At 34.3% G+C, this 25,079-nt stretch overlaps 5 protein-coding genes and 1 long non-coding RNA gene across 7 annotated transcripts; 3 read left to right on the top strand and 3 right to left on the bottom strand.

The window, feature by feature from the left end:
* On the top strand, nucleotides 459-6,698 carry LOC104729884 (dynamin-related protein 3A-like). 2 transcript variants are annotated; one of them, XM_010448910.2, is made up of 20 exons: nucleotides 459-1,040; nucleotides 1,134-1,416; nucleotides 1,512-1,540; nucleotides 1,652-1,753; nucleotides 2,062-2,130; nucleotides 2,210-2,269; nucleotides 2,667-2,780; nucleotides 3,167-3,215; nucleotides 3,314-3,423; nucleotides 3,909-4,001; nucleotides 4,141-4,233; nucleotides 4,312-4,449; nucleotides 4,656-4,769; nucleotides 4,856-4,954; nucleotides 5,078-5,117; nucleotides 5,262-5,410; nucleotides 5,497-5,643; nucleotides 5,837-5,889; nucleotides 5,972-6,071; nucleotides 6,206-6,698. In XM_010448910.2, the coding sequence occupies exons 1-20, from the start codon at nucleotides 642-644 to the stop codon at nucleotides 6,380-6,382; spliced, it is 2,418 nt and encodes an 805-aa protein (XP_010447212.1). In that variant the 5' UTR covers nucleotides 459-641; the 3' UTR covers nucleotides 6,383-6,698. The 2 variants fall into 2 exon arrangements, with proteins under 2 accessions (XP_010447212.1, XP_010447213.1); XM_010448911.2 differs by having other exon boundaries at nucleotides 460-1,040; nucleotides 4,859-4,954.
* Nucleotides 7,238-8,203, bottom strand: LOC104729883. The gene is made up of 2 exons (XR_758350.2): nucleotides 7,654-8,203; nucleotides 7,238-7,472 (listed from the first exon to the last, which is right to left on the bottom strand). It is a non-coding gene; the product is annotated as an uncharacterized LOC104729883 (long non-coding RNA).
* Nucleotides 13,131-13,629, top strand: LOC109127869. The gene has a single exon (XM_019233329.1). The coding sequence runs from the start codon at nucleotides 13,198-13,200 to the stop codon at nucleotides 13,507-13,509; it is 312 nt and encodes a 103-aa protein (XP_019088874.1). The 5' UTR covers nucleotides 13,131-13,197; the 3' UTR covers nucleotides 13,510-13,629.
* On the bottom strand, nucleotides 13,587-15,600 carry LOC104729882 (L-galactose dehydrogenase). The gene is made up of 5 exons (XM_010448908.2): nucleotides 15,343-15,600; nucleotides 14,945-15,173; nucleotides 14,548-14,847; nucleotides 13,935-14,063; nucleotides 13,587-13,836 (listed from the first exon to the last, which is right to left on the bottom strand). The coding sequence occupies exons 1-5, from the start codon at nucleotides 15,522-15,524 to the stop codon at nucleotides 13,705-13,707; spliced, it is 972 nt and encodes a 323-aa protein (XP_010447210.1). The 5' UTR covers nucleotides 15,525-15,600; the 3' UTR covers nucleotides 13,587-13,704.
* LOC104729881 (LL-diaminopimelate aminotransferase, chloroplastic) lies at nucleotides 15,734-18,795 on the bottom strand. The gene is made up of 10 exons (XM_010448907.2): nucleotides 18,626-18,795; nucleotides 18,231-18,310; nucleotides 18,045-18,112; nucleotides 17,690-17,806; nucleotides 17,385-17,447; nucleotides 17,096-17,200; nucleotides 16,959-17,009; nucleotides 16,534-16,854; nucleotides 16,249-16,455; nucleotides 15,734-16,159 (listed from the first exon to the last, which is right to left on the bottom strand). The coding sequence occupies exons 1-10, from the start codon at nucleotides 18,706-18,708 to the stop codon at nucleotides 15,866-15,868; spliced, it is 1,389 nt and encodes a 462-aa protein (XP_010447209.1). The 5' UTR covers nucleotides 18,709-18,795; the 3' UTR covers nucleotides 15,734-15,865.
* LOC104729880 (G patch domain-containing protein 1) lies at nucleotides 23,058-24,616 on the top strand. Its single transcript, XM_010448906.2, has 4 exons — nucleotides 23,058-23,164; nucleotides 23,454-23,633; nucleotides 23,774-24,062; nucleotides 24,195-24,616. The coding sequence occupies exons 2-4, from the start codon at nucleotides 23,465-23,467 to the stop codon at nucleotides 24,481-24,483; spliced, it is 747 nt and encodes a 248-aa protein (XP_010447208.1). The 5' UTR covers nucleotides 23,058-23,164; nucleotides 23,454-23,464; the 3' UTR covers nucleotides 24,484-24,616.

Below are 25,079 nucleotides of genomic sequence, written 5' to 3'. Positions count from 1 at the left end.
GAACAATTGAATAATTTAACCACACCTCGTCCGGTTTAAATAGAACATCAGCCGGTTTAATCTTATGTAGCTCGGTATTATAAAAAAAGTAGTATATATTTGAAACTCTTTTTCGTTTATCTCTCGATTCTCGATCGTGATGTTGTTTTCCACAAATATATATTCGGTTGATTTTGTTAGAATGTGCTTAGTAAGTAGTATATTTATTTTGTTAAAGTTTATGAAAATGGGAGCTTTTTGGACTTTGGGACCTTGGAGATCAAGGTTAAATTAAAAATAAAAATTCATAATGAAATAAAATTTAAGTTTTACTAATAAATAAAACTCTTCATCACGGTTCTAAAACTCCTGCGCAAGTAAAACTAATTTTTATCTTTAATATAAATTCGGAAAAACAAAATACAGAAGAAAAAAGAAAAAAAAAAAAAGAAAAAAGAGGTTAGCGTCGTCTGTATTGTGTGTGATAGATAGAGTTGAGCACGAACCAAAAAAAAAAAAATCAATCAGAGAGAAAAGAGTATAATAATTTGACCATCTCTCTCCAGTTTCTTCTCTTCTCTCTTGTGCACGAACGAACTCTACCCAAATTTTGCCAAAAACCCTAGCCCTCTTGATTCTTTCAAAATTCCGATCCCCCATCGATGACGATTGAGCAAGAAGTCACCGGCGAAACTCCTCCGTCTACGCCTTCTCCCACCGCCACCACCAAGGCCGCGCCGTTGGGATCTTCCGTGATTCCGATTGTTAACAAGCTACAGGACATATTCGCTCAGCTCGGAAGCCAGTCTTCGATCGCGCTTCCTCAGGTTGCTGTTGTTGGTAGCCAAAGCAGTGGCAAGTCTAGCGTCCTTGAAGCACTCGTCGGCCGTGACTTTCTCCCCCGTGGTAATGATATCTGCACTCGTCGTCCTCTTGTTCTTCAGCTCGTCCAGACTAAACGACCCTCTAATGGCGGATCCGATGACGAGTGGGGCGAGTTTCGTCACCTTCCTGAACACACTCGTATCTATGATTTCTCTGAGATTCGTCGTGAGATTGAGGTTTCTTTTTTAATTTCTCTTCCTTTTTGCTCTATCGTTTCTTCTCTAGTTAGCTATTAATTAATGTATGAATTTTCAAATACATGTTTATAGGCTGAGACGAATAGATTAGTAGGAGAGAACAAAGGTGTAGCAGATAAACAGATTCGTCTTACGATTTACTCACCTAATGTATTGGATATCACGCTTGTGGATTTGCCTGGTATTACTAAGGTGCCTGTTGGTGACCAGCCTTCCGACATTGAAGCACGTATTAGAACCATGATCTTGTCTTACATCAAGTCAGATACTTGCTTGATTCTCGCTGTTACCCCTGCTAATACCGATTTAGCTAACTCTGATGCTCTTCAGATTTCTAGCAATGCAGATCCTGATGGTAAGTTCTGCTCACAAGTATCCAATGAAAAGAAACATTTCTTCTTTTGGACATTACTCATCTTTGGTCTTCCTTTGTATCTTTACCGTCTCCAGGTCGTAGAACGATAGGTGTAATCACAAAGGTGCGTATTCCTAGTCCAACGTTTGTTTTAATGTCATTGTAGTTTAGCCGAAAAGATAGGCATCCCTGATTTTCATGTGTTTTACCCAAATTTTTTTGATCATGTTTTCAGTTGGATATTATGGACAAAGGTACTGATGCTCGAAACCTCCTACTTGGGAATGTTGTTCCTCTTCGACTTGGATATGTGGGAGTTGTAAATCGTTGCCAGGAGGTAAACCCATGGTTGCTCAAACGATTATATTTTTTATTTGTTTTTCATTGCGTGGCCCTTCATTTATGTGCCTTGCGTTTTCTTACTTCTGCTTCTGTGCTTATCTGTTTTATGTTTCTCTTGCTATCATATAGTAGGCTGCCTCTTCTTCCTTTATTTATTTTATTAATTTACCTTTCGCAGTGCTTTTTTTTCTTCCAATTTCATCATTTTAATGCAATGGTGATATATTTTTTTTTTGTCTAGTTTTTGTGGTGTCTCCATCTACAGTGTAAAATTTTACTTTAACCTTTTTATGTTATGAACAGGATATATTGCTAAACCGCACAATCAAGGATGCACTTATTGCAGAGGAGAAATTCTTCCGGAGTCGTCCAGTATGATAGCATTTTTTTATTCCCTTTCTGATACTCTTGCTACTTTTCCTGATTATAACAAATTTTTTGGTTCCTACAGGCTTACCATGGTCTTACCGATCGTTTGGGCATCCCTCAGCTAGCAAAGAAGTTAAATCAGGTACTTTCTGCAGTTTTGAGAGTTCTTTTTTTCTTTATTTTCTATCAGTGTTCAGGAAGGCATAAGGGAGACGCTTTCTCTATGTTGAAATATCTTATATGGGATGATGTTGGAGTTTTATTTGCATTACTCACATTTTAAGGCTACTTACATGGCTTGTGTGGATTCTACCCTAGTCTGGAAAAGGGCCTTTGCAGGATATTTTTTTGCCCTCACATGTATATCTTCTGATGAAACAGGATCATATGATAAATTCGTTTTTGTTTTTTTGAGAAGTCCTTTTTTTCCTTTCTTACTTCTAATAGATAGCATGTCGTATATTTCATACCTGAGATTGGTACTTATTATATTAGAACATGTCTAATGGAAGCTAGCCTTTCTGTTGCATTTTTTCTAGATCCTTGTTCAACATATCAAGGTGCTGCTTCCCGATTTGAAGTCGCGTATAAGTAATGCTTTGGTTGCTACAGCTAAGGAGCATCAGAGCTATGGTGAAATAACTGAATCCAGGGTATGTATTTTACTGCCCAATTAGCCACCCATTTATCATAATTTATTATTAGCAATAACGCTGTTATTGGCTTTTGTACCATTTGTTCCATCTTATGGTGTCGCTTGCTTTGAGTCTTTTCATTTGAAGACCTTTTACTCATGTATGTGCTCAGAGTTCGTGACATTCATAAAATTAGCATTTGAAGGTGTTCTTATTTGTAGGAAAGATTGTCGGCCAATGAGTACTTAACTTGTTTAAAGGATTTACATTTGAAGAGACTTTCTTACAATCTCCTTTTTAATTTCTTTATGACATGCTTCATGTCTATGAGTTTTCTTTTATTTTTACTTCAACTAGTCAAGCTTACCTATTTTGTGGGTCTTAACTATCCTTGAAATTCTTAGGCTGGTCAAGGAGCTCTTCTCCTCAACTTTCTCTCTAAATACTGTGAAGGTAATATCTGAAGACGATATTGCAGTTGAGACAATGGATATTTGTTATATGTTTTGGATGGTTCATAGTGAGTCTCATGGCTAACTGTGTTTAAACAGCATACTCTTCATTGCTGGAAGGGAAGAGTGAAGAAATGTCTACGTCCGAGCTCTCTGGAGGAGCAAGAATTCACTATATTTTTCAGTCAATCTTTGTTAAGAGTTTGGAGGTTCGTTTGTACATCTTTAACCTTTTTCCTTGAGCTAGAACCGTTGTTAATTTGTTATAAATTACCTTTAGCCAATGCTTGCCCTTACTTTTATTTGATACACTTATGATCTTCGATGTTCAAGGTTCATTTCATTGACATAGATAGAGAAACTTTACACCTTCGAACGACAATATAAACTTTTACCGAGCTTCGGCTCTGCTATATTTCTTAGTTTAGGTAGTGACATTATCCACATGGAAGTAATGTAGTATATTTCTGACTTTGAGCTCTTTGAGGCATGGCGTTTTACTACTAAATGCTTTCTAGGGAAGACTTGTTCCCAGTTTGTATAGATGTTGAGTCCATACGACGTTCAATTGTCAATTTGAGTATCTGAACTTTTATTACTTGATCAGTTCCTTGTCTGTGTATGTTTTCGGAGCTACATGACGTGGATTCCTGTAAATTTAGACTGATTGACTTGCTTCACATTGCCTCTTCAGGAGGTTGATCCATGTGAAGACTTGACAGATGATGATATTCGGACTGCAATTCAGAATGCAACTGGTCCAAGATCCGCATTATTTGTTCCAGATGTAGGTTTCTTAACATGTTTCAGCATGTGTGAAAGTTATCCTGGTTGTCAGGGCTTCCAAGCATACATATGTTTCTCTACTTTTTCCACTTGCCATGATATCTAATTACAGTCTTCTGATTTCATTCTATTCTGCATAGGTACCATTTGAAGTTCTTGTTAGGAGACAAATATCTCGTTTGTTAGATCCTAGCCTTCAGTGCGCTAGGTTCATTTTTGATGAGTTAATAAAGGTAATATTTTTTTGGGCTTGTTGTTGATAAATGATAACATTCATTTCATTTTCTTCATAAATTTAATTTTCTCTACAGATTAGCCATAGATGTATGATGAATGAGTTACAGCGATTCCCAGTCCTGAGAAAGCGCATGGATGAGGTTATTGGGGATTTCCTGCGAGAAGGTCTTGAACCCTCAGAAGCAATGATCGGAGATATCATTGATATGGAGGTTTGTTTTGTGATTTGAAAATCTTTAGAATTTTTTTCCCAAGAATTTGTTTGAATTTGAGTTGTTGAATCTTTTTTTAATCTTGAGCGGTGATTTCCTCGCTTTTGATTGATTACTTTATTCTAAATTGTGAACTAAATTATAAGTGCTGGTGGTTGTCATGATTGCTTTAATGGTGGTGTTAATTTCTTGAATATCGTTTGCAGATGGATTACATAAACACTTCACATCCAAATTTTATTGGTGGAACCAAGGCCGTGGAAGTTGCAATGCAACAAGTGAAGTCTTCGAGGATTCCCCATCCTGTGGCAAGGCCAAAAGTATGAAGTACTCTGAGCACGTACATTAAAATTGGTTTTTTTTCTTATATGCTCTGCACTGTTTCTTATAGATTAAATTTTCGTAGCAGGACACAGTGGAGCCTGATAGAACATCTACTTCCGCGAGTCAGGTGAAATCTAGATCCTTTCTCGGTAGGCAAGCTAATGGAATTGTTGCTGATCAGGTATGTCATTTCAAATGTTTTATCATCGTGCACTGTGGGTTGGCCCTATAGATCTATGAGCAAATAAGACATTTTCAAGTAAAAGAGCGACTATTTGACACTTAACTCATTACTTGTTCTTAGGGAGTTTTATCTACAGATGCTGAAAAAGCCGCACCAGCTGGTAATACTTCCATCGCTGTCATTTTTAGCCTTCCTTTTCATCATATCTTATCTTGATGAGCTAATAGCTTATATCTTATCTTGATGAGCTAATAGCTTATATTTCTGGGTAGATTTTGATTTTGGTTTTATTGATATATGATAGCAAATGCGAGTGATACAAGGTGGGGTATCCCTTCAATTTTCCGAGGGGGTGATACTCGAGCAGTAACTAAAGATAACTTATTAAACAGACAATTCAGTGAAACTGTTGAGGATATGTCTCATAACTTATCGATGATCTATCTAAAAGAGGTGTGTCTCCTGTGCTGTCTTAGATGATTCATATTGTCAATATGTGCTTAACTGTTTGACTCATACTGTTTGCTTTGCTTTTGAAGCCCCCAGCTGTCTTGAGGCCTTCGGAAACCCATTCAGAACAGGAAGCAGTTGAGATTCAGATAACAAAGCTGTTACTAAAATCATACTATGACATTGTAAGGAAGAATATTGAGGACTCGGTACCAAAAGCAATCATGCATTTCCTGGCAAGTACCCTCATCGCTTCCAAGTTTTTTACAATATATCAGCACCTTGATATCTGATTCCTTTTTTAACTTCTCTCTTAAAAAGAGTCACAATGATAAGCAGTTCGTCTATCTTGTGCAACATAACTTTGTTGTTATATTTAAAGTAACCGAACATCGAAGATGCTGATACTATTTCTTTATAATGCTTCAGGTAAACCACACAAAACGTGAGCTGCATAACGTCTTCATCAAGAAGCTTTACAGGTGTTGCATTTGTTTTTTTTATTCCTCACATATGTGTTTGGATTAGTCTCTTGGAACTGACTAGTTGTGTCATCTGGTGCAGGGAGAACTTGTTTGAAGAAATGTTGCAAGAGCCAGAAGAGATAGCAGGTAAACGGAAACGTACGCAGGAGACTCTCCACGTTCTTCAGCAAGCTTACAGGGTATGTTTCTCCAGCCAGAACTAATTCTGTACATTCAAGTGTCATTTAACCAAAAAAAAACTTAAACTGTTCCATCTCAATAATTTCTATTTGATATTCATCTAACCACCATATGTTTTTTGTGGGTTAAACAGACACTAGATGAGTTGCCTCTGGAAGCAGATTCGGTGTCAGCAGGGATGTCAAAACATCAGGAGTTGCTGACATCTTCAAAGTATTCCACAAGCAGTTCACACTCAGCATCATCTCCCAGTACTACAAGAAGATCGAGAAGAGCAGGAGATCAACACCAAAATGGATACGGATTCTAACATGATTCAAATATCGAAAATCTCTAGACTGTGATAACGCATTTCATTCATTTAATGGCTCTCTCAGGTTTTGGTTTTAAATTTATGTGTTGGTTAAATGAAGAATTTATATAGGAAATACTGGGACAGTGTGGGTTTTGGAGCCTGCATTGGTTTGACTGTTAAAGGGAGTGGAGGTGATATATAGGTTTACTATTTGTTTCGAATGCTCCCTGCAAACAATAACGGGAAGCAAACTCTTTCACTCCGATTTCTTGCGATGGCTTTAACTTAATAAGTTGTATTACATATCGGTCCACATAACCTTTTTTCTTCTTTTTTGGACATCTAAGTTCCATATCAACATGACGACCTTATAAATTGTAGACTCTTTACTCTTTGTGCAACGAGAGATTTGGAACATTTTACTTATTATTCAACATGGTGCTCGTTTAAGAGTTTTTCGATTTGTTTGGATCAGCGTGTATTTACACAAAATTCGAACCTACTTATAAAAGGAGTTTTGATATTCGCTTAGTTCCGCCGTTAGAAAGATTCGGACAAAAATGCGATCTGCTGTCTTGTCCAATTGCACTGACTAAAGAGAGAGTAAAAAGACGATTTGCTTACTCTAAGTTCATAAGTGGGCACGTGAGTCCCCACTTTTCCTTGTTTCGATAAAATGCACATCAACATCCACCTGCTGCCACGTATCGAATACGCTTCAACGTAACTCCAAGTTGAAATTTCAAGATTTCCCACAAAACACATTTTCATTTTCTCTGTCTATAAAGAAATCAGAAATCAGAATAAATGATCTGATTTTACTAGTTCATTCATGAGCTGCAGAAATTTGTGACACATTGTTTTTTTCTAGTCAAACAAATTTATGATATATATAAAAGACTAGAAAGTAAGTAAGTAAGTAATAAGCAAGTAGTCACATGGAATTGCAACGATTATTAAATAATAAATCGCATATAACAACCATAATGAATTAACACAGATATAGAGTGAGTGATTATGATTTCTTATAACTTAATCAATACATATAATGGTCGGGTCACAGCAACATTCATCCACCAAGCAGCAACAACACAGAGCCGCTAATCTGCAAAAACCGGGAAACACACACATTAAATACTATCAACAAACATAGTAATTTATTCGTAAATTCCAAAAGATCTTAACAAGTTCAAATTTATCTGATCTTAGTTAACTCCCTAATCTGCAAAGAGTTTAATCATAGAAACGAAATTAATCTAGTGAAACGTAGAAAACAGAACACTTACAGTCCTTCAATAAAACCAGGTTTCCGCTTTGGTGGTGGAGGATAATACTGCGGTGGTACTCCCACCGGCGGCGGTGGACCTTGAGGATAATACTGCGGCGGTGGTCCTTGTGGATAATTTCCTTGTGCCGGGTAAGGATATGCATACTTTGGATCGCTCATATTTTGGCCACAAAATTAACAAGAAAACTAATATCTAAATTATTATAGGTTTTGAGTAGCAAAAACTTATAAAATAAGATGGAAGCACAGGAAATAATTAGAGCGCAAGTGTGTCCTTGTTGTTGACGTGTATTTATATTCGCCAAACAAAGAACACACACACAGCTTGAAGATATAAATTATTAATTATTACAAATCATAATAAAATCAAGCAACGTATGTTTTGGGTAAGAATTTGTGGAGAATAATCTTTGAAAAGTACATTTAACAGAAGTGAAAACACGGTGGAATTGTCAAAAGTGTGTGTAGGAATCTCTACTTTAGTGGAAGATTCGAGAGAAGAGAGGAAGCATCGGTGGTGATCGAAGCAAAGTGGTTTGCTTTTTTTTTTGGTTTTTTGGAATTTCTTATAGAACATATTCTTCTCTTCTTTCTAAAGTTTTTACATTCAGCAAGATTCCTCAAAATACACGTTCACACATGGTTTCTCTTCTCTTTTTCTTTTCAAAGCATCGTTGGAAACTTGGAATATTTGTTCTTTTTTCTCATCTTACTATACCATCATCGGTTAAACCCTAATTATAATTGGTGAGTTATATATAACAAATGTGTTAATATTACTACCCACCTAACCACAATCACAATCAACAGCAGAATAACAATACGAATATCCAATAATAATCCAATAATAAACTAATAGTATAACATAAACAATATCCAATAACCAAACATCAGGAAACATGAAACCAGCAACCTAGCAATGTTTCTAATGATCCAACTCTAGCAACCTAGCAATACCAGACAACATCAAATCGAGTCCCTAGAACATCCTCCTCATCATTGCCTTGATTCCACGATCACACTTTGTCTTTACCTGCACCACAAACACATATTGCAGTCCCTAGAACATTCTCCTCTCCATCTTTCTTTTTTCTCTAATTTTATTTCTTTCTTTTTTTCTTTATTTGTTTTCATCATCTGTTTGCTTGTTTCTCTTTACTTCAGTCTCCATTTTTCTATTTTGCTCTAGTTTTATTTCTTTCTTCTTTCTTTATTTGTTTTCATCATCTGTTTGCTTGTTTCTCTTTACTTCAGTCTCCATTTTTCTATTTTGCTCTAGTTTTATTTCTTTCTTCTTTCTTTATTTGTTTTCATCATCTGTTTGCTTGTTTCTCTTTACTTCAGTCTCCATTTTTCTATTTTGCTCTAGTTTTATTTCTTTCTTCTTTCTTTATTTGTTTTCATCATCTGTTTGCTTGTTTCTCTTTACTTCAGTCTCCATTTTTCTATTTTGCTCTAGTTTTATTTCTTTCTTCTTTCTTTATTTGTTTTCATCATCTGTTTGCTTGTTTCTCTTTACTTCAGTCTCCATTTTTCTATTTTGCTCTAGTTTTATTTCTTTCTTCTTTCTTTATTTGTTTTCATCATCTGTTTGCTTGTTTCTCTTTACTTCAGTCTCCATTTTTCTATTTTGCTCTAGTTTTATTTCTTTCTTCTTTCTTTATTTGTTTTCATCATCTGTTTGCTTGTTTCTCTTTACTTCAGTCTCCATTTTTCTATTTTGCTCTAGTTTTATTTCTTTCTTCTTTCTTTATTTGTTTTCATCATCTGTTTGCTTGTTTCTCTTTACTTCAGTCTCCATTTTTCTATTTTGCTCTAGTTTTATTTCTTTCTTCTTTCTTTATTTGTTTTCATCATCTGTTTGTTTGTTTCTCTTTACTTCAGTCTCCATTTTTCTTTTTTCTCTAATATTATTTCTTTCTTTTTTCTTTATTTGTTTTCATCATCTCTTTGCTTGTTTCTCTTTACTTCAGTCTCCATTTTTCTGTTTTCTCTAATTTTATTTATTTCTTTATTTGTTTTTATCATTTGTTTGCTTGTTTTTCTTTACTTCAATCTCCATTTTTCTGTTTTCTCTAGTTTTATTTCTTTCTTCTTTCTTTATTTGTTTTTATCATCTGTTTGCTAGTTTCTCTTTACTTCAGTATCCATTTTTCTTTTTTTCTCTAATTTTATTTCTTTCTTCTTTCTTTATTTGTTTTCATTATTTCTTTGCTTTTTTCTCTTTACTTCAGTCTCCATTTTTCTATTTTTCTCTAGTTTTATTTCTTTCTTCTTTCTTTATTTGTTTTCATCATTTGTTTGCTTGTTTCTCTTTACTTCAGTCTCCATTTTTCTATTTTCTCAAGTTTTATTTCTTTCTTCTTTCTTTATTTGTTTTCATCATCTGTTTGCTTGTTTTTCTTTACTTCAGTCTCCATTTTTCTATTTTCTCAAGTTTTATTTCTTTCTTCTTTCTTTATTTGTTTTCATCATCTGTTTGCTTGTTTCTCTTTACTTTAGTCTCCATTTTTCTTTTTTCTCTAATTTTATTTCTTTCTTCTTTCTTTATTTATTTCCACCTTCTCTTTGATTGTTTCTCTTTACTTCAGTCTCCATTTTTCTTTTTTCTCTAATTTTATTTCTTTCTTCTTTCTTTATATGTTTTCATCATCTCTTTGCTTGTTTTTCTTTACTTCAGTCTCCATTTTTCTGTTTTCTCTAGTTTTATTTCTTTCTTCTTTCTTTATTTATTTCCACCTTCTCTTTGATTGTTTCTCTTTACTTCAGTCTCCATTTTTCTTTTTCCTCTAATTTTATTTTTTTATTCTTTCTTTATTTATTTCCACCTTCTCTTTGATTGTTTCTCTTTACTTCGGTCTCCATTTTTCTACTTTCTCTAATTTTATTTCTTTCTTCTTTCTTTATTTGTTTTCATCATCTGTTTGCTTGTTTCTCTTTACTTCGGTCTCCATTTTTCTACTTTCTCTAATTTTATTTCTTTCTTCTTTCTTTATTTGTTTTCATCATCTGTTTGCTTGTTTCTCTTTACTTCGGTCTCCATTTTTCTACTTTCTCTAATTTTATTTCTTTCTTCTTTCTTTATTTGTTTTCATCATCTGTTTGCTTGTTTCTCTTTACTTCGGTCTCCATTTTTCTACTTTCTCTAATTTTATTTCTTTCTTCTTTCTTTATTTGTTTTCATCATCTGTTTGCTTGTTTCTCTTTACTTCGGTCTCCATTTTTCTACTTTCTCTAATTTTATTTCTTTCTTCTTTCTTTATTTGTTTTCATCATCTGTTTGCTTGTTTCTCTTTACTTCGGTCTCCATTTTTCTACTTTCTCTAATTTTATTTCTTTCTTCTTTCTTTATTTGTTTTCATCATCTGTTTGCTTGTTTCTCTTTACTTCGGTCTCCATTTTTCTACTTTCTCTAATTTTATTTCTTTCTTCTTTCTTTATTTGTTTTCATCATCTGTTTGCTTGTTTCTCTTTACTTCGGTCTCCATTTTTCTACTTTCTCTAATTTTATTTCTTTCTTCTTTCTTTATTTGTTTTCATCATCTGTTTGCTTGTTTCTCTTTACTTCGGTCTCCATTTTTCTACTTTCTCTAATTTTATTTCTTTCTTCTTTCTTTATTTGTTTTCATCATCTGTTTGCTTGTTTCTCTTTACTTCAGTCTCCATTTTTCTTTTTTCCTAATTTTATTTTTTTCTTCTTTCTTTATTTGTTTCATCATCTCTTTGCTTGTTTCTCTTTACATCAGTCTCCATTTTTCTTGTTTCTCTAATTTTATTTCTTTCTTCTTTTTTTATTTGTTTTCATCATCTCTTTGCTTGTTTTTCTTTATTTCAGTCTCCATTTTTCTGTTTTCTCTAGTTTTATTTCTTTCTTTTTTCTTTATTTGTTTTCATCATCTGTTTGCTCCATTTTTATTTTTCTCTAATTTTATTTCTTTCTTCTTTCTTTATTTGCTTTCATCATCTGTTTGCTTGTTTCTCTTTACTTCAGTCTCCATTTTTCTTTTTTCTCTAATATCCTACATAAACTATGCAAATTCGTTTAAAAACCACAAATCTTGAGACGGTGTTACTGTTCCGTTAACATATGATGACTAGGATGCTGACTAGCTACAGAACGGCGTCGTTTTCAATTTTTCATATATTAAAAGAAAACACATTTTATTTAAAAATAGCAAGACTAGGAATTGAACCCGGTACCTCTTCTTCGATGAGACAGTCTTACACCAACTTAGTTATTGTATTATTTGTTGTAGGTACAAACGGATATATATATATAAACCTTATGAACAACTAAGAAATATAAACCCTAATTTTTTTCTTCTTCTCTGATTTTCCTTTTCTCCTTGGCTCATTCATTCTGCTGCGTCTCCATCCCTAACTGCAGAGATTGATTTTAAATGCGTCTCCAATTCAATTTCAATCTCAACTTTATGTTGATGTCCCTTTCCCTTTCCCTTTAACAAAATCAAGTTGGACTATTAAAGATCGATATGGAAACATTATTTATAGCAAATTCGATCTAATCCACCGAAGAAATCCCAATTTTTGAAATTCATAAAGAATGATTAAGAAGCCACGATCAGTCACATGTTATCGGAAAAGAGGAAGCAAGAACAGAGAAAACGGTTTTGTTTTCTTAGTTACTTTTCTTAATTTGTGCATCTGCCCTGTATATATATTTATATATGCGGTTGGGTTAGAAACGAATATCACAGTGGTCCAGATGGTTTTGATTCGCTCGTGAGCATCGGAGGTCATGTGTTCAAGTCTTGATTTTGTAGTATTTAACATCGTATTTTAATTTTTTCCCTTTCAAAAAACAAAACGACGTCGTTCAGTAACTCTACGTGGCATCCTAGTCATCATATGTTAACGACATACTAACACCGTCTCACGATTTGTGGTTTTTAACCGAATTTACATAGTTTATGTAGGATATTCAAATTTTATCGTAGTTAATGGGGAAATAGGCACAAATGAAAGTTTCGTGTATGTATGCGATAAAGTAACATAGTTTATGGAGGAATTGGCCGTTTTCCCTTGCTATTATTATATAGATTTGATGATTCACCATTTTGGCATGCAAAAGTTTAGTTGATGACGATTGTTACGAAAAAACATTCAGTTCTTTTTTATCACGAAATTTTATCAATTTTACCAAATTTTAGTTTTCGGATATCAGTTTCTAAAGTCAACCTAATTTATATATAGAGTTAGCACTCAAAAGTCTTTTCTTAATTTGGATATTGTAGTTTTGTATTTAGGTCCCAAGCCATGCCACTAGTCGACGTACACGGTATTGTCGTCACACATTCTTTATCTATATGATAACATCGGAACAAGTTAGGTAGCTATGGTTTCGGCGCAAGTTAGCAATTTTACCAACATGTCACGAAATGATTGGCTCTATTTTGGATATAGTAAACGACCGAAACTTCGGTTTCAATCTTCCTTGGTCCCAAAGAAACAAACACGCACGCATACCTACTCCCTTTCATTCTTTATCCTCTCCCACCCATATTATTAATACACACATCAAATGCAATCTCCTTCAATTTGCACTCAAAACCTCTTCTATCTTTCTCCTGAGTTTAACACAGATTTACATCTATCAATGGCATCATCAGCTGCGATGTTCATGCTCCCCTATCCTCTAATTCAGCAGCTAACAAGAAACAATACTCTGCAGCCACAAGGGGAACCATCATCGCCGCAGATTGTTAAATGTCTTCTTCCGGCCATAAACTCATCGGAAAGTTCTGGTCGCTCGAAGTTTAGTCTTTGGCTATTCGGCAATCCCGCGACGTATGACAAGAGGTTCCAAGAAGCTATTGAACTTAGTTGCCTGTGATCAAGTTTTTCCGTTTCTTTTTATGTGTTTGTATATAAGCATATTGTTATTTCTTCCATAATCTCACCCTGTGTTTGTAATCTATATAATAATGAATTCCATCAAAGATGTTCTGATTAATTTCGTTTGCCAAGATACTTTATGATCATATCAAACCGAACTTACACTGTAAAACATAATGACATAATGATGTTTTTAGTTCTGATGGATTCCACTTGGCCATGTCAGATTCTTTACAGGTTCGAGAATAGCTTCAACCTCAGACAGAGTTTCTTTATCAATCCCCAGACCTTCAAGCTCTGTAACTGCTGCAACATTTTCTTCTACCTGATTCAGATAACATCACATGTTTCATATTTAACTACAATTCTCACATAGATACGGTAAATTTGGGACTTGAGAGGGAAACCCTGAGATTTGGATACCTGTAAGACAGAGCTCATCCCAACCAACACCGATGAAATCTCCTTGTTTGCTAAACTGTATTGCAGAGCTAGCTTTGTGATCTTCTTACCCTTTGATTTGCAATGAGCAACTGCGGCTTTGCATGCAGACTACATAAGAAAATAAAAGCAGCAACGGGTTATGAAATTCATATGTGAGAACAATTTGTTAAGAAAACAATCAGGGTCATCATCCTGTATTTCTCACTGAATCAAAGTAAAATTTCGAACAACGAACAATCCCAAAACCTAGGGATTAACTCAAAAGCATCCCCTACTCTCCCAGACCTCAAATCAACCACATACCAGTCTGCTCATAAATCCTCTACTTAATACTTCCATCAAAGACCAGCTAATAAGTTGATGCCGGTTAGAGAAGCCATTAGGCAATCTCTGAACTCTCTCTAATCATCACAATATAGTTGTAGTCCAAGTTAAGAAACAGAGGAACAGTCAGACTCAAAGTATAGCATTTAAGCCTATCAAAGACAACATGTTTATGCTTGAGAGAATTCTGCAAAGGTATCCTAACACTAGCCTATGTTCCAGTACGAGGGTTATAAAACACAATCACATCCTTTTGTAAATGCCAAACCTTGAGCTCAGGGGAAGCAGGGTGCCATTCAGGAGGACCTTGTTCTGTAAGAAGACCCATTGCCAATGGAGAAGCACTTATCACACCCACACCTTTGCTCTTCAAGTAAGGTAGTAAACCCAACAACGCTGAATCATTTACGCCGTAATGACAGTACGATAATATCACATCTACAGTCCCTGGAGGCACTCGATCAAGAACATAAGTGAAAATATCCAACGGAAGACCAGTGATACCAATGAACCTAGCCTTCCCTTCCTGTTTCAGTTTCTGAAGAGCAGGAATTGTTTCACTCACAATCTGAGCCAGCAACGAAAGGAACAGTTATTAGTAAAAGGTTGATACAAACAGTGAGTGAAAGTAAATAAACAAGAAAGAAAGAAAGAGGTAAAAAAACCTGATCAAGAGACCCGAACTCAATGTCATGGCAATGAAGTATGTCAACATAATCAAGCTGAAGCCTTTCCAAGCTCTCGTCTATGCTCTTTCTTACTCTCTCAGCACTGAAATCAAAACCTTCTTCATATCTTCCACACTTTGTCGCCACAATATAGTCACTTCTAGGGACTTGTAGAGCCTTCAGGGCCTTACCAAGCATTTTCTCAGAAAGTGTTGCTCCATAATACCTAATATGAATTCCACAAGAAACTACATATCGTTAGAGTCTTCGCTAAATTGAAAAATTCACTTCTGACTTGTAACAGTTTCTAAATTTCTAATTCTCACAAAATCAGCAATTCGTTTGAAAATGTCAAGAGATAATCTCCAGCAAAGATTAAGGAGAGAAGTGATTACGGTGAGGTGTCGAAGAAGTTGATGCCGAGTCGGAAAGCCTCCCGCACGGTGGCGATTGCATCATCTTCAGCGACAGGACCGAATACACTGCCGAGCGGAGAGGCACCAAAACCAACGGCGCTAACCTTAAGCCCTGTGTTTCCCATAGGCCGAAGCTCCATTTTCGTCTGAGGAATCGCCATTGTTGAATTGAAAGGATCAAACAAAAGCTTTCGGTGATGAGAGAAGACGACGACGACGACACTCGTCTTTCGGATATTTTCACACATGGTGCTTAACAAACCTAAAATTACAGAAACACCCTTCTTAATTCTCAGTCCAAAATCTAGATATTTGATTTAGCCCCAATACTTCACTAATTTGCACTTTTTACCTTAATCGAAAATACTAGTAATTGATTAAAACAAACATTGGTTTATTAGCTTGATACAGTTCCAAGGAAACAATGGAGAGACACATTATTTGAACTCAAAATCAAGTCATTAAAGAGAGTGATGATGATGATTATGGTTACAAGGCTTTTTCATTTATAAAGCTGCTTGAATCTGCGACATGCCTCTAAGATGTTCTCTCTGTGACCAAAGGCACTAACTCGAACAAACCCTTCACCACCTGGTCCAAACCCACTTCCTGGTGTTGTAACCACATGAGTCTTCTCCAGAATCTCAGCAAACACATCCCATGAGCTTTGTTTCGGGAAGTGAACCCAAACGTAAGGCGCGTTCTTTCCTCCATATACATCGTACCCGAGAGAGGTGAATGTATCGATGATTATGTTTGTGTTTTCTTTATAGAATCCAACCACCTTGTGCATTGCCTGCAATGGTTTTTTAAAACAAAAAAAAATGAACTCGTGGGAACTTGTTTAAGTTTCGTGATAAAGACTTTGGCTAATAATAAGCAAACCTCAAGTCCTTCTGGGGAAAGGCAAGCAAGAGCACCAGCTTGTGAGAGATTAGAGGCACCATTGAAGCAAGTGCAGACAATTCTATTGAAGTCCTTTGCAACAGGGAAGCCGTCTGAATAGAGTAGCTGCTTTGGGATGACGGTCCAACCAAGTCGAACTCCAGTGAAACCCGCATATTTACTGAACGAAGCTGTCTCCATAGCAACCTGTAAACGGTTGTCCCCATGATGGAAGTTGTTGAAAAAAAATGAACCTTTCAATGTTATAATCAATCACTCTGTTACCTCTTCTGCTCCAGGGATTTCGAAAATGGAGCGTGGGTTATCATCAGACATGTACATTGCATATGCGGAATCATACACTATTATGGATCCGTTCTTCTTTGCAAATTCAACTAACTGCTTTAGTTGCTCTCTCGTGGCAGCAGCGCCGGTAGGGTTATTTGGGGAACAGAAGAAAATTATATCGGTCCTGCCAACAGTGGATAGGTCGGGAAAGAAGCCATTCTCTGGAGTGCATCTCATGTACTCAATGTTTCCATACTTCTGCACATCGGTGTTAAATTGTCCGGTCTGACCCATAATAACACTGGAGTCAACGTAAGCCTGTATTACCCCAGAGGAAAACGATAAACCGTTAAAAAAAGGTAATATGAAGCAAAAGTAGACAAGACTACAACTGGAATTTCGTTTTATATCTGCCTAATTACCGGATAAGAAGGATCCTGAACAGCAACTGTAGCATTGGAACCAAACATAACCTGCAAGAAGTGGAATCACGAAACAACTGCTCAGCTTTCCTAATCTTGTATCAATTAAAGAAGAATATTCAGGGGATAAAACAAACCTGGAGACGTGAGATATCACATTTAGCTCCATCAGAAACAAAAATGTCATCATCCCCTATGCCAAGCCCGCTGTAGAATGATTTTGCAATAGCAGCTCTAAGTGGCTGTTCAAATGTGTGAAAGCAAGGTTTAGTTTAGATAAATCAGAAAGGCTTAACAAATGAAGCTATAAGATTTTTTAAGACATGAAACAGGTTTAAATCCATCTCTTGAATTTAGCAGCGGTTCAAAATTAACATGACGTGCAAAAGCATAGAATATTGAACCAACAACAAGGATGACACTGACCTTTGCACCTTGTTCAGCACCATAACCACTGTATCCCTCTATTGTGGACAACTCATGAGCTTTCTGCCAGAGGAGAAAACATAATTATTCTCTAGAAATTACATGGTCGAGTACTATAATTTTATAAAAACTAAGCTACCAGAACAATTTCTTTCAAGTTTTAATCGCAGGATCGTAAAAAAGTAGAAATCAAGATATGCCAAAACAAAAAAATGATGAAAATGTATTATTTGGTCAAAACGAACCATAATGCATACTTGGAATAGAGTAAAATCAGTTTAAAATATGTAAAGATATGGAGGTACCTTTGCTATTGCAGAAGTGATCACTTCTGGAATTGGCTCAGTTGTGTCGCCTATTCCAAGACTAATAATTTGTGCATCTGGATATTTCAGCAAGTGTGCAGACCTTCTCCTTGCAATCTGATTGCATTTTCCAAAACAAAAGAGAAGCACCATATTCAATGAGGATATTTTTAAGCTTACTACTACACATGAAATCCAATGGGTATGTCTTATTCATATATCAGATCACTGCAAGCTTTCAAAAAATGTTAACTTTGTACCGGTAAGTGAATAAAGGCCACTCCTTGTGAAAATTTCCGATAGTAGATATTACAAAACTTATATAGTAGTAGCAAGACAGTAACAGGTAACAAACCTCAGGGAATAAGTATCCAGCTTGAAGTTTGGACATGTTTGAATTCCGTGAAACGTTCGTCTTATATTCTACATTAAGAAAAAACAAAAACATGTAAACAGCTAAAAAAGACTCTTAATCATTACAGCAAAAAAAAAAAACAACATGGAGTTATGTTTTGAAAAGAGTAGTAACACTAAGAGTTACCTATCTTCTCTTGCGGGGTTGCAACGCATTTGCAAGTATTGACCCGTTTAGCCATGGGTAAGTAGTAAGCATTGCGAGTTCTGAAAGCAAAAGAAAGATCACAAAGCATAAACCAAACCATCAAAAGATAGATAAAGACACACAAAATCAATGATCATAGTGTGTCATCACAAGCAAATGCACTGTCCTCTGTCCAAACAACGGCTTAATAAATAAATAAAAGCCACTTTAGCACAATTTCAGTTAAGCAAAACCAAAGGACAAGTATAAAAGAGATAAGCAATCATACGGCAGGAGACGAAACTAGAATTAGTTTCTAAAAACTTGTCTTCATCCCCACTAGATTCCTATTAGCAGCAAAGAGAGGGTAAAAGAACAAAAAAACGGACACGCACCTGAGATTAAAATTGGAAGGAGCTAAGAAAGTGGATGAGGAAGAAGAGATCATCGAAGTAACTAATTGATGAGTCGTCGACATTTTTTCCCCGATTCCACAGACACAAATTGCAGCAAATTGTGTCAATAAACGTGTTTTTTTGTTTGGGGTTTTAGAGTGAGTGAGACTGGAGAGATAAAAAAACTAGGGTTCTTCTTCCGTTCTTCGGTTTAGTCCCAAAGTAAATTTAACCCGGTTATTTCCGGTTCGGTTTACTATGAAATTATTTTTGGGATTCCTTTCAATTTGTATTTTTTTTTCTCTGGCTAGCTCCGACGACGACCACGTGCGCCTGATTATTAAAAACTACTATTAAAAAGAAATATTAAATTTGAGAAGCTAATAAATTAATTACTCTTCAGTTCTTTTTTAGATGATTTATATATTTTTTTAGATTTATATGCTAGTATATTAAATGAGAAATACAAATATAAAACTAAAAAACACATATAGAAAATGTTAAAAATTACATGTTTATAGCATTGGTTAAATATAAAATTAAAAAATAGTGTTTATTATTCTTTTTTTCATTCAAATCGTTATATAAAATATAATATTTTTCCAAAAAAACAAATACCTAATATCAAAAATAATTAGAAAAAAAAACTCTTAAAATATATACCTACTAATTTGAATTTATGGTTCGCAAGCAAAATTACAAAAAAAAAAAACTACGACTACGGTTGGAGGTTTCTCCTAGTAGCCTCGTAAACCTCTTTTGCTCTTTCATTCCTACGGAAAAATGCTTTCTTTCTGGACAACAGGGGCAGGGGCCGAAGTGTGGTGTTGTGAGGTTGTGTTTGAGAGGAGTGAAAACAGAGTATTTGCAAGTTTTTATCAAAAATAATTATGTAGTAAATGCTATAACTAGAAAGTTCATAAAAATATATAGACCATCAAATATATTGCGCTTTGATTTTAAAATAAATAAATGACTTTGTACCAAATTAACTCGTTCATTTTCCCTCAAACACAACTTAAGTGACTATGTACTCAAATTTTATCTTTGATCTTCAAGCTATAAACAGTGCAGCTTGATTCTTCTAGGATAAAGAAAAGACTTCCAAGATCTTAGAAGAATCATACTGACATTGTTTAAAAATTTGGGATCAAGGATAAAAATTTAGTGCTTGGTTAGAATATAAATATGTTTTAACGTTTGAGTGTTTGTAAAACGTTTGTAATCATGTTCTTTTTGTGTATTGTATGTGTATCGTTTGGTCCAACTCTTTACTAGTTGTAGTATTGTTTATTTAGTTTTTGCTATTGTAAGACACACATGTAAAACGTTTGTAATCAAACTCGGTTTCCATACATACAAGATTGATTGATGGTTACATTTTGGTTTCCATATCCATATACTACGTATCAATCAAAAAGAACATTATAAATCCAAAACTTTTAATTTGTTTAGCTTCAATCCTTGAAGCACACAACCATCGCAGAAGCATTACAGGAAGCAACCTTTTTAGTTCCAATGGTGATGGATTGCACTTGGCCACTGTTATATTACGAGAATAGCTTCAGTCTCGGACAAGGTTGTTTGGGTGCTAAATGTACATTCTGTCAACAAATGTGGTCGAATTAGAAAACTCTTAAAAGTATATAACTACCAATTTGTATATATGGTGCGGAAGGCGAAATTACAAAAACACCATCCTCAGTCTAAATCTAGATTTGTTTTTTGTTTTTTTGGCCTCATACTTTGCTAATTTGCACATTTTATCGGTTTGTGTCCAATAGGAAATTAACCCGGTTATTTCCGGTTCGGTTTATTATGTAATTATTCAAGATTCGGTTCAATTTTTATTTATTTTACTTTTTTGCTCTCTCTGATGGTTACTTTTTATTTATTCAAAATCTTATTATGTAAAGTTATATTAACCAAATCCTTTTTGTTTTCTTTTGTTTTTTGTCGTTAATTTACTAAATCATTTTATTATGCTTCTCCAATTATAATTTTCAGAAGAGCCTATCTTTTTTAACGTAATATAGCTGGGATCATTTTTAAAATGTAAGTAGGCATGACCACAGTTATGGTTATCACTGTTACGGTTAATTAACCACCGGTTACGGTTAGAAATTTTGTTTAACTTTAACTATAACTATTTAATAAACGGTTAAACGGTTACGGTTAAATACGGTTCCGGTTGAAGCGATTACGGTTATATACGGTTACGGTTATTTGATAATATGATACGGTTGATATTTTTGATGATATAATATAATTGATATTATTTATTTATAATTAATATATTCTTTTAGTGTACTCATATTTCTTTATATCATATGATTCATATTAAATAAATATTTATTAGTATATTTTATTATGTTTTTAAAACGGTTACGGTTAACAAATTAAGGTTTAACTATGCGGTTAACCAACGGTTTTGTAAAGGTTACGGTTAATTAACGGTTATGGTTAATAGAATTTAACCATATATTTACAGTTAACGGTTAAGGTTTTTAACTATTTTATACGGTTACGATCTGGTTACGGTTCGGATATGGTCCGAAATATGGTTACAGTTTGATTTTGGCCATGCCTAAATGTAGGTTAGCCATTGTAATGGTAAACATGACTATGAAACTGAATTTACAACAAATAAATGTATTTAATAACTATTTATACGTGCTTTATTGAAGCTATGTTATCTATTGGACTATCAAATCTATATTACTTTTTTTATTTACAATATATTTTTGCATATGTCAACCACATACGAGAAAAAGTAAGAGCTATCTAAATGATTTTCTCCAGCGCAGAAACAAATATAACTTATCAGACAACAAGTCATTGCTTTTCTACACTATACAAAAGACTTCAAACATATTTAAAAAACGATTTAAAATATTATAGTTAACCTTTAAAAAAAATATATTGTAGGACAGGTTATGATATAAATTTAAAATATCAATAATTTATAGCTACTACTATCGGTTTTATATACCAAAAAGTATAAAAATTTTAAAGGTATAATTTATATACAAAATAATAAAATATAAGAATAATTTATTATATAATATTTATCTAGGTATATATGTCACATATTATTTGTTCTAAAACGAACAATCCAACAAAAATATACAACCTAAATAACTACGAAAATATACTCGAATAATCCAACTAAAACTGTAGAATCTATTGATCAAAATAAACACAAAAGTACAACATTTTTTAAACAATTACAAAAATATTTCTCCACGGTGTACCGGATTCCGATTCCGATTCCGATGATGTAATTGCTTTTTACCAGCCACCAATTTAAAAGCTTCAACATGTGAGTAAAGCTAGCTTCGATCAAAAATAACATGTGCCGTGTTTTGTAAGGATTTGGCCCAGACTAAGGCCCAAATAAAATTGTTGAGCAAGTCTTTAAATGCAGCAGGGTTTCGGTATTTTATATTTTGAAGTTCTTTCATTCACCAATCTCTTCACACTTTATTCCCTTGAAAGAACTTACAAGCACACCCTCACGTTGTTGGATCCTTCATCGTTAGGATTGTGGGTAGCATCATCACCTATTATTAAAACTCGTTAATTAAGAAAATATAGATATTTTTATGTACAAAATGATTATTACATTTTTTTTAATGATAATCAAAAAGAAAATTGAATTATTCTGCCAAATTTTATTTTTGGCACCAAACAAAAATCATTTCCATCTAAATGTTCTGTCAAATTTATTTTCAAGGATAAGCAAGTTTAAAAAAGTTTATATGGATTTTCAAAGATTGTAAAAGTTTTTTTTTTAGGCTCCTAAAGTTGTCCATATAAAATTTAAAATAACTAAAAGTTCCATGTCAGCATTGAAATTTTGGTGAAACTAAAATTTACTTAATTAAACTATTTTTTTAATCTATGTAATCGTAAAAAATATTAAAATGGATAAATACTCTATACAAATTTTCTTAGAGAATGTGATAAAACAACATTTGTTTTTTTGATATAAAATAGCAAAGATAATTTTGTTTTGTAATTTGAAACAATGATTTTATTTGATACACTTTAATACTTTATGACTTTCATTCACTTATCTAACAATAATGAGAAACATTAACATTATATTTTATATTTAAAGATTGTAAGCTAATAAAATTAGCTCATAATGTAGTTTTAGAAAAAAATATATGTAAATAATGAGTGAGTTGTTTCATAATGAGTCGCTTGTTTTGGATAAATTTGTATATATGGTGCGGAATAAGCCGAAATTACAAAATCACCGTCCTCAGTATAAATCTAGATTTTTTTTTTTTTTTTTAACCTCATACTTCGCTAATTTTGCACATTTTATCGGTTTGGTCCGACAGGAAATTAAACCGGTTATTTCCGGCTCGGGTTACTATTTAATTATTTAAGATTCGGTTCAATTTTTTTTTTTTTTTTTTTTTNGGACGAACGACGACGGCTTTGCTCTCTGCGCTTGCTGGAAAACTTCCCGAGGAATTGCACGATTCCGTGAAAGCTATTTGATATCTGAGTAAATTCGATTTCTAGGTATTTAATCTACTCTTCGATCACAATTCCCTCGAGCAATTGGGTTCTTCATAAATCATTTTGTAGTGCAACCTATTTCGATTTGATTCCGAATCGAAAGAACATAGCTTTAGTGGAAGCTCTATATTTGGGAGGCAATGATTTAGAACATAGCTTTATGATTCTCGAATATATTGTTTCTGTTGTGGAATTATGATAATTTGATCCATCTATGATCTGTGCCTAGATTGATTTTAATTTGGAGATTTTTTAAAGGTCGATACTTTTTTTTTATTTTGTTGTGGTTTAGCGTGGAATTAGATGGATCTGGAAACTGAGAATCGAATAGCTTCGATTCTTTTAAGAGAAGCAGCAGAATTGAGGAGACAAGCTGAGAAAGATGGAGTCCGAGCATATCTTGAGAAGCCTAATGTAAGGCATCGCCCTAACTCTAGATTTCTCACGGCTACTGTTCTTAGTGTTCAGCAAGGTATCATCTTTTCATTCCCTATACCTCACTTCTTTTGAATCAAATCTAGTTTAAATGTGTATTATGATATTCAAACGTGTGTTTTGAGATTCCAATTGTGCATAATGGTTTAAATGTGTGTTGTTCTTTGTGCCATGCAGCAAACAAAGCTTTAGAAACCAATGAGATGTGGAGTCTTCGGAGTAAAGAGATTGAGTGTGATGAGAGGCTCAAAAGTAAATCAAGACAAGAGAGCAGCAGTGGTCAAAGTGAGCACAGCAACAGGAAAGGTTTTGTTAAGAGATGCACTTCACTTGATGAGAATGTTACTACTCATTTATCATCATCACCATCATCAAGCCAGAACAGAAACAAAAGGTGGCAATCGGAAGATGATGATGATTATCAAGGCTTACGAGATGTCGACGTTAAGACTTTTCTCCAGTCAAGGTATTTCCTTTATTTATACTCAATCTTGATACTAGATGCTGCCTCCTCATGATATCTTCCTTTTACAATTATACAAACGATTTGGGAATGGGCTTTTGTTGATATAATAAACTTGATTCTGGTCTATGATAGGGTCAAGCGTGGCAGAGGCTCTGTTGGTCCTAAGATGGATGAAACATTCCCTTGTCTGCCTGTGACGGAATTGTCAAGAACTTCTGGTACAGGAGATCGGAAGCTAGTGCGTCAGCCAGAGCGATCGCCTTTGTTGAGACGCCGGACAGATTCTTCTTCTTCTTCCGAGGAGGAGGTTCGTGAACGTGCTCACAGAAAAAGAAAGGAGCATAAGAAGAAACTTAGTAAGAAACACAAGTCAAAGGAGAAGCAAAGGAATAGGAAGAAGAGAAAATATGGTAGCGACTAAGTCTTGTTATATTCCGGTATTTGCCGTTACACCGGCAATGATGTTGTATTTACTAATATGATCATATTTTTATTAATTCTAGTATTACCGATTATTACGTCTTGAAACCATATAAAAGTTCACATCCATGCCCTATTATGATAGTGACAAAGTTTGAAAGTTGGAAACAAATATAACAAATGATGTGCTTGAATTATCTGCTCCTCTCCACGGTAGCAATATCTGATGCAGCCATAGTAACTGGCTGGTCTATATACGCATACGCTGTGCAAAGGCACATAACAAATGAAACAATAAGACGAATTATATAAGGTCGTGCTCCTTATGATCAGCACCATAAGCACTGAATTACAGACAGAGAAGTAAAAAAAAAAATTGCCAAAACAGAAAGATGTAATTTACTACTTCAATTTAGAAAAATCCTTGAGCCATCGAGGGGGAAAAAGGTAAGCATTTCGACTTCTGAAGTTCTTCTGTAGACAGTTCCATTGTTTGAGGAGCTAGAGACCATTGGAATTATACTAGTGGGAGGCAGTTAACATTTCTCTGCTCCTGCCGAAATCAGCAATAACAAAAATTCTTTCTACTCTCATCAG

Source organism: Camelina sativa, chromosome 12 (genome assembly GCF_000633955.1).
Source record: "Camelina sativa cultivar DH55 chromosome 12, Cs, whole genome shotgun sequence".
In the NCBI taxonomy this organism is placed as follows: domain Eukaryota; kingdom Viridiplantae; phylum Streptophyta; class Magnoliopsida; order Brassicales; family Brassicaceae; genus Camelina; species Camelina sativa.
Note: the sequence above shows the minus strand (reverse complement) of the source record. Positions and strands in the feature narration are given on the sequence as shown.

Excerpts from the sequence above, each read along its gene's own strand:
- LOC104729884 (XM_010448910.2), top strand. The coding sequence starts at position 642 with ATGACGATTGAGCAAGAAGTCACCGGCGAAACTCCTCCGTCTACGCCT. Across the intron at positions 4,002-4,140 it reads CCGCATTATTTGTTCCAGAT|GTACCATTTGAAGTTCTTGT; the intron begins GTAGGTTTCTTA and ends TATTCTGCATAG. Across the intron at positions 5,411-5,496 it reads CGATGATCTATCTAAAAGAG|CCCCCAGCTGTCTTGAGGCC; the intron begins GTGTGTCTCCTG and ends TTGCTTTTGAAG.
- LOC104729881 (XM_010448907.2), bottom strand. The coding sequence starts at position 18,708 with ATGTCGACGACTCATCAATTAGTTACTTCGATGATCTCTTCTTCCTCA. Across the intron at positions 16,855-16,958 it reads TTCAGGATCCTTCTTATCCG|GCTTACGTTGACTCCAGTGT; the intron begins GTAATTAGGCAG and ends GGGGTAATACAG. Across the intron at positions 16,456-16,533 it reads AAATCCCTGGAGCAGAAGAG|GTTGCTATGGAGACAGCTTC; the intron begins GTAACAGAGTGA and ends AACCGTTTACAG.
- LOC104729880 (XM_010448906.2), top strand. The coding sequence starts at position 23,465 with ATGGATCTGGAAACTGAGAATCGAATAGCTTCGATTCTTTTAAGAGAA. Across the intron at positions 23,634-23,773 it reads TGTTCTTAGTGTTCAGCAAG|CAAACAAAGCTTTAGAAACC; the intron begins GTATCATCTTTT and ends TGTGCCATGCAG. Across the intron at positions 24,063-24,194 it reads AAGACTTTTCTCCAGTCAAG|GGTCAAGCGTGGCAGAGGCT; the intron begins GTATTTCCTTTA and ends GGTCTATGATAG.
- LOC109127869 (XM_019233329.1), top strand. The coding sequence starts at position 13,198 with ATGCAATCTCCTTCAATTTGCACTCAAAACCTCTTCTATCTTTCTCCT.
- LOC104729882 (XM_010448908.2), bottom strand. The coding sequence starts at position 15,524 with ATGGCGATTCCTCAGACGAAAATGGAGCTTCGGCCTATGGGAAACACA. Across the intron at positions 15,174-15,342 it reads AACTTCTTCGACACCTCACC|GTATTATGGAGCAACACTTT; the intron begins GTAATCACTTCT and ends AATTCATATTAG. Across the intron at positions 13,837-13,934 it reads GGATGAGCTCTGTCTTACAG|GTAGAAGAAAATGTTGCAGC; the intron begins GTATCCAAATCT and ends TATCTGAATCAG.